General features: G+C 40.3%; 1 protein-coding gene across 1 annotated transcript in view; it reads right to left on the reverse strand.

The window, feature by feature from the left end:
• cacna2d3a (calcium channel, voltage-dependent, alpha 2/delta subunit 3a) overlaps positions 1-14,241 on the reverse strand; it is a 130,349-nt gene that overhangs the window by 3,462 nt on the left and 112,646 nt on the right. The window contains exons 29-35 of the mRNA XM_051903655.1: positions 12,685-12,729; positions 12,507-12,569; positions 12,095-12,165; positions 7,332-7,407; positions 2,699-2,751; positions 2,451-2,506; positions 1,934-2,048 (exon numbers count right to left, since the gene is read on the reverse strand). Of these exons, the coding sequence (XP_051759615.1) occupies positions 1,934-2,048; positions 2,451-2,506; positions 2,699-2,751; positions 7,332-7,407; positions 12,095-12,165; positions 12,507-12,569; positions 12,685-12,729 (479 nt within the window). The remainder of the gene's footprint in view (positions 1-1,933; positions 2,049-2,450; positions 2,507-2,698; positions 2,752-7,331; positions 7,408-12,094; positions 12,166-12,506; positions 12,570-12,684; positions 12,730-14,241) is intronic.

Raw genomic sequence — 14,241 nt, forward strand, 5'->3', positions numbered from 1 at the left:
TAACACTTTACAATGAGGTCTCGTTTGTTAACATTAGTTAATGCATTAGCTAACATGACCTAACAATAAACAACATATTATTTCAACTAATGTAGTTAAAGGGATAGTTCACCCAAAAATGAAAATTCTGTCATCATTTACTCACCCTCAAGTTGTTCCAAACCTGTATGAATTTCTTTGTTCTGTTGAACACAAAGGAAGATATTTTGAAGAATGTGGGAAACTGAACAGTTCTGGGGCACCATTGACTTCCACAGTATTTTTTTTCCTACTATGGAAGTCAATGGTGCCCCAAAGTGGCCTGGTTACAAACTTTCTTCAAAATATCTTCCTTTGTGTTCAACAGAACAAAGAAATTTATAAAGGTTTGCAACAACTTGAGGGTGAGTAAATGATGACAGACTAATGTTAACAAATGAAACCTTACTGTAAAGTGTTACACACTAATTTAAGACAACTAAATTGTAATTGTAGGTGGTTTATTAATTCATTTAACTAACCGCTGCATTGGAGAAGTGCATGTTTGCCGACAAAGTGGAGAGGATGCCAACATTATCTGTTAGAATATTTACAATGTTATAAAGTCAGGGACTGAAACTGCTTAACGTTCATTTTAATTTGGTGTTTTGAAGACGAAAAGTTATGATTTGTGTAGATTCAGTGAGTTTGTATTTTTTTAGGGGTTGAGGGAAGCGTGAGCACAGGATACTACATGCTTTCTGTTGGATCATTTTTGACTATAAAGTTTTCTCTTTTCTGTCAGCCCATTCTCACTCCCAATGCGTCAAAAACTGAAGCATGTTCAAGTGCCACTATTAAGACTCTAAAGGTTCCCCTAAGTGCCACTATATTGATGAACTAGGAACTAAGTTGCTTTCAATGAGAAATGGGAATTATGTATTGAGGAATCATTTTTATTTACATTAAACTATTTAGACATTTTTGAGCACCTAACCCAACCCCTACCTCTAACCATTTGTCAATATAAAACAGGATACAACCGACAGATACAACTACAGTCACAATTTATTCAAAAACTACAAATATTCCAAGTCTTCTGCGGCCAAACGGTTGCTTTGTGTAATCACCGTCTCCGTCCGCTGTAAAGCTCAGATCACAAACGCATTCAGAAAGTGTTACGTAAGCTTTGATTGTGAAATGCCATCGGCTCACGTGTGTCTCATCATGCTAAAAAGTTCAGATTTATCTTTGTAATGAGATATGACTGCGATCATTTTCAGCGATTAAAACCTCAAGTTCCACACTGTTCCTCACAAAGATATTGTATGGCTTTAGAAGACTTGAATGCAACATGAGTCGTTTGTTATGCTTTTATACTGTTCTTTGGTCAGTTTTTGCAATTAATACCTGTAACTGTACTTTTATTTGTCTGTTACATGTTTTATATTGTTTATTTAGGGTCAGTGTTTAGTTTTAGTGTTCAGGTCATTGTTTAGGGTCAGTATTTAGGTTTAGTGTTTAGTGTAAAATTGCATTTAAATGAACAGCTTTGAGTTGTTCGTCACTTGTTCTTTCTCTCCCTCTCTTGTCCATCATTCACACATTCACATAATACAAAACAAAAATATATCACTCTTATTATAATGAACAGAGCTATTGATAATGTAAATGCACAATGCAATATGTTCAATTGACCAATATCTTCATGCCAAGTACAGCATGTTGTGGAGCAAAACAAAGCTGTTTATTTGTGACAGAGAGTTTTGCAGTTTCTATGGCCAAACACTGGCTCTTTCATGAGAACCAGCACCATTTTGAAGGAAAAGGAGATTTAACTGTAAAGAATTATATGTGAGTGAACTGACCATATGAAGACTGTCTGATGTCTTTTCAGCTGACCCCAAGTGTCCTATATATATGTGCCTGTGCACATATTTATGTGATTGTATGTGTGTCTAAGTATTGAACATACTTAACACAGCTTTCACAGTCGATATTCCCAACAGTTTCCTTAATGGTGCGCTCAGACACGAATGCTGGATACTCTGTATCACAAGGGACCAACATAGTTTTGCCTCCTCTCTGAGCTAGAGAGAGAGAGAGAAACATTGTTCTTTGAATTGTTTCCTGTGGCAGGGCTTATCTGTAGGCTATCACTTGAGGGACTTACTGAAAAATACTGTACAAAATTAAGCACAGAGACATGAATGGCAAGCATGCAGTCCTGTTCAACCTGCTTTAACATACACATTTTATTTCTATTCTGAAATTTCACATCATGCAACTTGACATATGAACGTCTCATCACCTACTCAAATGATGAAAACAATTAGTGCACTGTGACGAGACTGACCTTGAGCACTAGTTAACTTATATCCATAAAGTCTTGCAACCTCCTGAAGTCTCTGCAGTTTTCTCAGTTACATTTAATGTGGAAATCAAAGTCACATCAAACACACAACCTCATAAACACATACTATCAAACATACCCTTAATGGTGAGGTCAGAGTACCACCAGCTGTACAGGTTGAACTCAACCAGAAATCTTCAAAAGCAAAGGAAAAGGGGCAATAATGAAAGGTACTCGAAAGAGAGAAATGAATCCAAAAAAAAGAAAAGAGAGAGAACAAAATAGAGTAAGAAGTACAGTAATATTATTTAGATTTTGCATATATACAAAAGTTTTCAGATTTGTAAAATTCAAAACATTAGAGAGTTCATATGTTCAGAGTCTTACATGACAAACTCAGTCAGTAGCCACCGGATAGCTGCGAACAGAGCAAAGTATGGCTGCAAGGAAAAGAACAATAACCAGTCAAACACTGAGAGGGACAAAGTAGTTATCATGGCAGCATTTTGGTTAAGAATGTGGCAGAGCCATTATACAGTACATACAATATAAAAACTTCTTGGTTACTATTGTAATCTCCATTCCCTGATGGAAAGAATGAGACATTGTGTCTATGCAGAAAAAAGAATGCTACGGAGACCACATCCAGCCCAAAGGGAGAATAACATGTGGAGAATACATTACACCAACACTTCTTTACCAACCAGGAAAGAAGTCTCTGTTGTAGGTCCTACATGAGGAGGGAGGAGTTTCTACAAACACAGTGACTGGTGGCCGAGCAGAGCTCAGGGGAAGACACAGGTTTACCGTCAGGAAAACCATACCGTGGAAAATGCATCATATGGGATCACAGTTCAGGAATCACTACATATGGAGCACCAAGCGTCAAGTACATGGGCTGACCTAAAAGGGAATGCTTCATGAGGCCTGGCATTGAATTCCTCCGCCAAATTCAACTGCCACAGAGTGCTGAAGGGTAAAACAAGTCCAGGGTTCGCCGGTCCGGGGAGCTCACGTGGACAAAAAAGCACACATTATCACGTCAAGGAGGGGAAAGGCGCTGTGTGCAAGTGGAACACCTGACCAGTTGCCTGCTGCTTACCTGTTTGTACCTAACATACAGGACGAAACTGGCTCAACCCGGAGATTGTATTGGCTGTCGCCCAGCCTGCTGCTCTGCAGATGTCTGTTAGAGAGGCTCTGTTTGCTAGAGCCCAAGAGGACACAACACTCCTCGTGGAGTGTGTTCGCACTCCTAAGAAGCACAGTACACCTTGGGCCTGGTATGCCAAGGCAAAGGCATCCACAATCCAGTGAGCCATCCTCTGTTTGGAGACAGCCTTCACCTTCTGCTGCCCCCCACAACAAAGAGCTGCTCAGAGTGCCTGAAGCTCTATGTGTGGTCCAAGTAAACACACAGGATGCATACCGGACACAACAACAACAAGGCTGTGCTTGGAAGTTCACCACTTGGTCCAGTGGGAATTTTTCCCGGCCAGGGCCGCACTGAACTCAAGTTATGTTTCGCTGACAGAGAATGCCTGCAGGTCCCTGGCCCTCTTGATGGAAGTGAGCACATTCAGGAGCTCTGTCTTCAAAGAGAGGGCACTTGGATTCGACTGCGATTAAGTTCGCCTGGGATCTGACTGGCCCACAGTGACTTCAGTTGTGGCTGACTCCAAAGGAGGAGATGGCGGGTGCATGACCATCTCAGGACTAGAGTCTGCAGCCAGTGTGGAAGCAGTCTCATATGCATCAACCTGAGCTGCATAACCACCTCTGAGGACGCCATATGTCCCAGGAGCCCCTGAAAATGTTTCAGTGGAACCATTGTTTTCCCCCTGAGCAACTTTGGGGACACATTTGTTCTTAAGACGTGCCATCATAGTGACTGAATCCAACTCCAAAAAGAGATGCTCTGCACTGGGGAGAGCTTACTTTTTTCCCAGTTGACCTGAAGCCCTAATTGGCTGAGGTGTCTGAGCACCAGGTCCCTGTGCGCAAACAACAAATCTCGAGAGTGAGCTAGAATGAGCCAGTCATCGAGATAGTTGAGAATGCGGATACCCAGTTCCCTTAACGGGGCAAGGGCGGCCTCTGCGACCTTCATAAAGACTCGAGGTGACAGGGATAGCCCGAAAGGGAGGACTGATATGCCTGACCCTCGAAAGCAATCCAAACAAGCAGTCTGCGTCAAGGTAGAATCAAAATATGAAAGTACATGTCCTTCAGGCCTATCGCCGCAAACCATTCTTGATGGCAAACACGTCAAAATGTGTTTCTGCGTTAACATCTTGAATAGGAGCTTGTGAAGCCCAATTCAAAACTTGCAGAATCTAAGATTGGTTGTAACCCACCACCTTTCTTTGGTACGATGAAGTAAGGGCTATAAAACCCTTTCTTCATCTCGGCTAGAGGTACAGGCTCTATTGCATCCTTTGTCAAGAGGACTGCAATCTCTGCCTGCAGGACAGGGGTGTTCTTCCCTGCCACCGAGGTAAAAAGAACACCGCTGAATCTGGGCGCGTGCCTGGCGAACTGAATCGCATAGCTAAGTCTGAATTGAGTCTTGATGAGCCAGCACGAGTGGCACCAGAGACTCCTTACGAGTGGCACCAGAGAAATATTTTTGACGTATCTGTGGTAGGGTTATACTTTCTTCTGATGGTCCCGTTTACACATACTGTTGACTATAAGTAACGTTGCACTTACAGGTGCTGGTCATATGATTAGAATATCATCAAAAAGTTGATTTATTTCACTAATTCCATTCAAAAAGTGAAACTTGTATATTATATTCATTCATTACACACAGACTGATATATTTCAAATGTTTATTTCTTTTAATTTTGATGATTATAACTGACATCTAAGGAAAATCCCAAATTCAGTATCTCAGAAAATTAGAATATTGTGAAAAGGTTCAATATTGAAGACACCTGGTGCCACACTCTAATCAGCTAATTAACTCAAAACACCTGCAAAGGCCTTTAAATGGTCTCTCAGTCTAGTTCTGTAGGCTACACAATCATGGGGAAGACTGCTGACTTGACAGTTGTCCAAAAGACGACCACTGACACCTTGCACAAGGAGGGCAAGACACAAAAGTTCATTGCAAAAGAGGCTGGCTGTTCACAGAGTTCTGTGTCCAAGCACATTAATAGAGAGGCGAAGGGAAGGAAAAGATGTGGTAGAAAAAAGTGTACAAGCAATAGGGATAACTGCACCCTGGAGAAGATTGTGAAACAAAACCCATTCAAAAATGTGGGGGAGATTCACAAAGAGTGGACTGCAGCTGGAGTCAGTGCTTCAAGAACCACTACGCACAGACGTATGCAAGACATGGGTTTCAGCTGTCGCATTCCTTGTGTCAAGCCACTCTTGAACAACAGACAGCGTCAGAAGCGTCTCGCCTGGGCTAAAGACAAAAAGGACTGGACTGCTGCTGAGTGGTCCAAAGTTATGTTCTCTGATGAAAGTAAATTTTGCATTTCCTTTGGAAATCAGGGTCCCAGAGTCTGGAGGAAGAGAGGAGAGGCACACAATCCACGTTGCTTGAGGTCCAGTGTAAAGTTTCCACAGTCAGTGATGGTTTGGGGTGCCATGTCATCTGCTGGTGTTGGTCCACTGTGTTTTCTGAGGTCCAAGGTCAACGCAGCCGTACACCAGGAAGTTTTAGAGCACTTTATGCTTCCTGCTGCTGACCAACTTTATGGAGATGCAGATTTCATTTTCCAACAGGACTTGGCACCTGCACACAGTGCCAAAGCTACCAGTACCTGGTATCCCTGTTCTTAATTGGCCAGCAAACTCGCCTGACCTTAACCCCATAGAAAATCTATGGGGTATTGTGAAGAGGAAGATGTGATATGCCAGACCCAACAATGCAGAAGAGCTGAAGGCCACTATCAGAGCAACCTGGGCTCTTATAACACCTGAGCAGTGCCACAGACTGATCGACTCCATGCCACGCCGCATTGCTGCAGTAATTCAGGCAAAAGGAGCCCCAACTATCGAGTGCTGTACATGCTCATACTTTTCATGTTCATACTTTTCAGTTGGCCAAAATTTCTAAAAAATCCTTTCTTTGTATTGGTCTTAAGTAATATTCTAATTTTCTGAGATACTGAATTTGGGATTTTCCTTAGTTGTCAGTTATAATCATCAAAATTAAAAGAAATAAACATTTGAAATATATCAGTCTGTGTGTAATGAATGAATATAATATACAAATTTCACTTTTTGAATGGAATTAGTGAAATAAATCAACTTTTTGGTGATATTCTAATTATATGACCAGCACCTGTACATGTCTACTAACTCCCATTAGAGTGTTAGTAGAGTATTAGTAGACTGGTAGGGTTAGGGTTAGAATAAGTTGACATGTACTTGCAAAGTTAGTCAGTAGAATGTCTGTTGGGGGACCATCAAAATAAAAAGTTAGCAGATATTAAGCAGACAGTCTACTAATATTCTAATGAGAGTTAGACGACACATGGCAAACCGCGCTAACACTTTTTTTTTTGACGGTCACCAAACAGACATTATACTGACTACAAATAACTGTTCAAGTACGTCAACTAATTCTACTAACCCAAACCCTAACCTAACAGTCTACTAATGCTCTAATAAGAGTTAGTTGAAATGTATTAGCAAATTAATTGCAAAGTTAAAAAGCTAAACATGTAGGTGCAAAGTTAGTTATAGTTAGTATAATGTCTAAAGCGGACTATTGAAATAGAGTGTAACCATAGATTCATTTCCATACATCCATGAAAGTATCCAAATATGATGACACTTTTTTGATGAGGGATTTGTCTGTGGAGAAGTGATGAGCAGCTGATATTATGAGCATGAGAGTACCACTTGAATGAGGGGGCAAAATAAGAAAAGATGTTTTATTGTCTTGCTTTTGTAAAAATATGAGAGAAATCATAGAAAGACACAGAATCAGAAAAACTGGAATTAAGAATACGTGCAACTTAACAGATGTACTGTAATGGCTTTGTGCAGTACTCACGTGTAAGAGTGTGTGTGCTGTATCACTGGTCTGTGCGTACACCCTACAGATGGCCCGATAGTCATAAAGATTCACCCTGAAAACAAATTTGCAGATTCTTCAGCTTCCTGCTGTTATTATTGTTAATTCATTTTATTCTGGATTGCTATAAAAATACATTACTAAAATGCAAATGTCAATGACAAACATGTGTGTGTGAGTTTGTGTATGAACTCACTGAACTAATGACATATAAAGAAAATGAACACATGAACTTGTGCAATAAACAATTACAATACACCACCATGTATACTTGTATACACAATGTATATATTTTTTCATTTCAGTAATGAGAATGAGTGTGTGTGCATGTGTGTGCATGTGTGTGAGTGTGAGAGTAAGGCCCTTTACATCACATTTAATTGTAAATCAGAGATAATTATAGTTATTGCTTGCAGCTCTTTCTGTACCTTAACCACTGATGTGTGCGAAAGTCATTTTACATCCATGTGTATGTGCGAGAGCTGTCTTTGCATTAATTTATGTCTATGCATTTGTGTGTGACCTTCTGTTGTCAGCATGGACAGTGTGCATATGGGGGGATATTTATTAGTAGCAAAGCAGTAATCTTTAATCTGTTGTCTCTTTTAGATTTCTTTTTTTTATATTATTCTGATTGAGTTTTGTGGTATAAAACTATATGTTGAAAACTTTAACCTTTTGAACCATGTGGACTAGAAAGGCAATTTTCCACCTTACTATCCAACATTGAAAACACTGTTCCATTTGTATATTGGCTTGGAACTCTGAACATATCATTGCCACCAAGCTTTATTAGAAAACTAGGCCTACCTACTGGTCATAAACTGTAAATCTATTATAACAAGAGTTGTTTTTGACTAAATAAATCTACTTAAACTCAGAATAAGAACAATTTGGCCCTGTTTGTTATCATTTATTAATTATAACAGGTAGGTTTATTAGCAGATACGGCAGGAACACAATGCATACACAGGTAAATGATGATATTGAGGATTGTTAGCATGTGACGCTGCATTGTTCGTTGCAGATAATAGTGGGAAGCACCCCAGACCCTCTTGCTCTCACGGAACCAGTGCCAGGAGTTCTGATGGCTGTGGCAAAAGGCGCAAAGAAAGTACCCTATTTCCTGGAACTTCCTCTCCATTTGCCCGTTTGTCTGAGGGTGGTATCCAGATGATAGGCTGATGGTCAAACCCAGGAGAGAAAAGAAGGCCTTCCAGACTCGGGAGATAAACTGTGTCCTCTATCCAAGACAATATCTTCTGGCAAGCCGAAGTCCCTGAAGACGTGGTTGAAGAGTAATTTAGCCATTTCAATGGCTGTGGGCAAGACCTTTTAAAGGGATCAAACAGCAGGCCTTGGAAAATCTTTAGACGATGACTAGAATGCAAGTGCAATCATTGGAGGCTTGCAGATCGGTCATACAATTCACTCCCAGATGTGACCATGGTCTTCATGGAACGGGCAACGGAAGGAGTTTTCTGGTTGGTAGGGTGGCAAGGTGTCTTTACCATGGTGCATTCTCTACAGCCTTGGATGAATCTTGTGATGTTGTTTCTCATCCTAGGCCACCAGAACCATTCCTGGACAAGTGAGAGGGTACGATTGGTCCCAGGGTGACCAGTGCCAAAAGAGGAATAGATTGATTTGATGAGAGGAATCCGTTGAGATGTTGGTATGTAAGTTTTTTTATAAGGGCAGCCTGGCGGAGCTGGTTCAGTGGCAGTGGCCTCTGAAATCCTATCATCCAGGGTCCACTGGATGGCACTGACTACCAGGATGGACTGCAGGATGGACTCTGGATGGTTAGAATCTACCTCAGGAGTATACAGGTGGGACAGAGCATTGGCCTTACAGTTCTTTTACCCTGGAAGATAGGTGATTGTGAAATTAAACTAAGTAAAGAAGAGGGCCCATCAAGCCTGGGATTTAATCGTTTGGCATCTCTGAGATACTTGAGGTTGCAATGATCTGTGAACACCAGGAATGGATGACATGCCCCTTCCAGCCAGTGCTGCCACTCCTTGAGAGCTATCTTGATGTCCAGGAGATCTCAGTTGCCAATGTCATAGTTCTGCTCTGCCAGGGTAAGTTTCTTGTAGAAGTATGCACATGGATGGAAATGGGCTGGATTCCCTTGCTGGAAGAGAGGACAGCACTTACTCCTGAGGTGAAGGCATCAACCTCAGCAGTGAAGGGTTTCTCTGGATCAGGATGACAAAGTAAGGGTGCTGATGTGAATACTTCCTTTGGGGTATTGAAAGCATGGGCTGCCTTGGGTGGACTTAGACTTACTCTTGAGAAGGGAGGTTAACAGAGCTGTGACTTGACTGTAGTTCTTAATGAAATGTCTATAGAAGTTTGTGAATCTAAGGAAGCGTTAGAGTTCTTTTTAATGGTGGATGGAACAGGCCAGGATTTAATGGCTTCCACCTTCCCCTCTTTCATCTTGATGCAATCTGCACTGATGTAACCGAGGAACTAGGCGGAGCTTTGGTGGAATGAACCCTTCTCAGCCTTGAGGTAGAGAATTCCCCCATCTTGGCGAGCAGAAGCAAAACGTGGTGGTGATGTTCAGCCTCATTCTGGGAGTACACCAGGATGTCATTGATGTAGATTAAGATGAAGCGGTGGAGGTACTTATGGAAGATCTTGTTCATAAATCCTTGGAACACGGTTGGGGCATTTACTAATCCATATGGCATTACCCAGTATTCATAGTGGCCTGTACTGTTAGGAAAGGTGGTCTTCCATTTGTCCCCACTCCATATCCGGATGAAGTTGTAAACAGCGCAGCACAGGTCAAGCTTGCTGAAAAGTGTTCCAGAGCTGCAGGGATGAGGGGAAGACAGTATCAAAACTTAACTGTGATCTTATTGAATGATCTGTAATCAATGCAGGGCCACAAGCCTCCGTTCTTCTTGGCCACAAAGAAAAAAACTGGAAGCGGCAAGGGAGGTAGATGGATGAATATAACCTTTTTTAGGGCCTCAGCCACATACTTCTCCATGGCTTTCTGTTCTAGGATAGAGAGTGGATACGTTTTTCCTCTGGGCACTGGTTCGCAGAGAATCAGGTCAATGGCACAGTCCCATGGTTGATGAGGATGTAACTGGGTGGCTTTTCTTGGGCAGAAGACATCCTGGAAGGGGGCATAATAGGCAGGAATATCCACCGACTGTTTGTTCAGAGAACTTTCAAAAGCTGTGGAACTTACCAGCAACACTGATGGATGTAGATGCTTGGATACAGGTAGGAACGAGAAAAATGGCAAGTGGTGGCCCACTTCAGGATCATTACTCCATGATATGACAGGGTTATGCTGGACGAGCAATGGGTGCCCTAGGATCACGTCAGTGGTGGAACGCTACAAAACCAAGAGTGTGATGTTTTCAATGTGTTGACTGCTGACTGAGTTGGTTGAAGTGGACCAACGAAGTGTTTGATGACACCTCTCCCTAATGGTTTACCAATTATTGACTGGATCAAGTACTCGGATGTGCAGGATTCCTTCTTGAGCTTGAGCTTTTGGCAGAGCATCCCTGAGATGAAGCTGCCAACTGATCCAGAGCCGAGGAGAGTGGTGACTGTGAATGATACATCAAAGGCAGTAAGTGTAACAGTAGTAGTCAGAGGTTTACTGTTAACAGAGGGCGAGGAAACAACACTCACCACTGGCAGTTGTGGACGAACAGGACACGTGGATTTAACGTGTCCCTCAGCTCCACAGTATGGGTCAGCCAGCGAAGTCTTGAGAGGAGAGGTGAAATGCATCCACTTCTATGGGTTCTGACTCTAGTTCTGGAGGAGCTGACGGAGCTGGCTGGTGGAGAGTTGGAGATGACTGCATGGCAGGTTGATTCTCCTGACAATTCATCATGCAATGAGTGACACGGATTGACAGTTGGATAAATTGTTCAAGACCCATGGTGTTGCCGTAAGCATTGAGTTGCAGCCACAGTGCTGGATTGAGCCCTTGACCATACGTCATAAGTGGTATCACCAGAAGGCTGTCCGAAAAGCTCACGGAAATGAGAAAGAAACAAATCCAGCTACTGCGTGATGGGGCTTCCATGGTTCCAAATGGATTCTGCCCATTGTACAGCTCTTCCTAACGACAAGGTGAAAAAGATTTTAGCTCTGTCTATAGTAAAGTGCTGCGGCTGCATTTCCAGAGCGAGCGAGCATTAGAGCATTATAGTGTCTGGTTTATGGGTGAACAGTATAGCTGATAATGTACTACTTGCTCGAAGTGGGAAAAAATAAGCACCGATATATTCCTCATGTTTGTACATTGATAATGTGTGTGACATTAAATATCTTATGATGCTAATGTTTGCAACATTTATTTCTGTAGTGAACATTTTTGAAACAATTATTCAAAAATTCAGATTTTCCTTTGGCGTCACTCACTGGAAATTTCACTTGTTACGCTGAGTTACAAAAGTATTATCATTTCGCAGAAATGTTGCCACAGGCAGGTATTTTCAATGAGCCTGGGTTTATGCCTAACTTTAATTGTTTCAAGTTATAATCCATAAATGCAATCCATTGGTTGAAATAATTTGGATCAAAACATGATCAGTATGGGATATATTACCATTTATTTCTGCATTTTCAAATTGCCCTTCCTTGATCAACTTATTTTAACCCATGAATTGACTCAAATCTTTTCTCCTCCTCACTGTTCATACTCAAAAGAAACAATCTAATGTCTTTTGTGTCTTTCAGCATTGACATACCTCTTAAAAGAACCCATTGAAACCAGTTTGCTCATCACAGCTCCCTCAGCCTCCCCAAAGAACACACCAGTCTGAAAGAGACAATCCCAGCATCAATATCACAAGCACACTGAGCTAATAGAATGGATTGTGCCTAAGCATTTTTTAAATTAATACTAAAAATCGAACAAAACTGATTCAGTGTTTAATTCATTGTCTTTTATTTCTGCTTCTGCTCATGTTTCAGAATGCATTCAGAAAGAATTTATATATAAATTAAATTATTCTTTACCACAGTGTCCAGAATTGCAGTGGGAATTATAATTGACTTGAATTCTGATATATGGACTAAACGGTTATTATTTAAGTACTTATGAATAGTCAAGTATACAGAAGAGCAAACTTGATGATACTTGAGATAAATGTCCCTCACCAAAGACAGATCCTCTGCCACAATAATGAATCCATTGTTGTCTATGAGGTAACAGCTGATATCCTACATAGGGTGGAGGAACAGAAAGGGGGTAGAAAAATAACAAAAACATGAAAACAGAGTTGTATACTGCAAATACTGTAGTGAAAGAGTAAAAAGAGTAAATATGGACACTCACATCATTGTCACAGCTGATGGAACACTTCCCGTCAAGTGCTGCACACTGAAGGATACAAGATAAAAACAATATTCTGACAGCAAGCAACATTATGAGAAATGCATATTATCCACATTTATAAAATTATTATAGAGAAATTATATACATGAGACCAAAGTCATGAAAGAAAGGCCAAAGATATATGCATTTAAAAATTGTTGCTGTATTTTTGGCACTGCCCCCAAACTTCTCACATAATTTCAGGCCATGGTACCGTTATACACACAAGTTTTGTAACACCAATGCACTTGTAAAATACACAATTTTTAAAGTTCAAAATGGTTCAAATCATTTATATAACGTTAAAGAAAAACCACACAAATATCATCGTTGGCCAGTTGGTAAGGGTTGGGAATGTGACTTTCCCCATTTATTTCTACTGGGTATAGTTGTAACTAAAGGCTATTGTAAAAATTAATGTAACAAAATACATAGGGTAACAAAAAAAATATGTTCGTGTGTGTACCTGCTTATACCATATTTTGGGGACATTTATACCTAAAAGTGAGCTACATCTGACCAAAAAAAATAAATAAAAAAAACATTTTGGGGATGTCCTCATTTGTAAAAATTGCATTAAATAAAGTAAACAGAGCACTGTTAAAATTGTAAAAATGGTTATAAAAAAGTTTTCTGTTAGGGTTATAGGGTGAATTCAGGTTGATTGGGACACTTTTCCCAAGTCATCTCAGTTCCTCCAGGATTTCGCGATGTTTTTTTGTGATTTTTGCGATCAAAATGATTGATTTTGTGAAAAATTTGCAATGTTTTTTAATTAGAATACCACATTTACCATGTATTATGTTAGATGCACAATAGACCCTTTTCACAGACTGTGATGACGCGTTTTAACGGTCATCAATATCGTAAATCCTGCAAAGTTTTTTATATTTTCATTTTTTAAAAAAAATAGGTACATTTATAACACTATACTTAGTATTATATTAACTTTGCAACAAATTACAAAAAACTAGTTAACGCTGCTGTGAGAGTGTTTCTAATACAGCAGCTATGGGAGTGATGGTAAAAATGACGAAAAAAATCTTTCTCTCTTCTGACTGCTGTTATCAATCGCGCTCTATTTTTTTCCTCTTTTAGAAAGTTGAGAAAACAGTATTGTGGAGTTTTTCTTTTGCTATTTAAGCAAATGGAAACACAAAACATATATTTAATGTACTGTCTCATTCACCACTATAGAATTTTACCCAACTATGACGACTTCCGCTTCTGAGAAACCCAGAAATGTGAAAAGGGTCTATAGTCATACATGGCAATAGAACAAACAAAATGCACAAATCTTGTTTATTGTGGTGTCTTGCCAAAAAAGGCTAGTCCAGTGGTGTACTAGACTATCTAGCTTTAATAACATGATCACTTACGGTGGGAAATGTGACCAAAATCTTACAGGTAAGCCACAGCAATAAGCAAATGCCTAATATTATAAGTAAAAAGTTCTCAAGTAATTAAGTAATCAAGTAAACAGTCAGCAATAAAATAAGAATAAACAAATTACAATAG

The sequence above is a fragment of the Ctenopharyngodon idella genome, chromosome 8 (assembly GCF_019924925.1).
Source record: "Ctenopharyngodon idella isolate HZGC_01 chromosome 8, HZGC01, whole genome shotgun sequence".
Classification (NCBI taxonomy): Eukaryota; Metazoa; Chordata; class Actinopteri; order Cypriniformes; family Xenocyprididae; genus Ctenopharyngodon; species Ctenopharyngodon idella.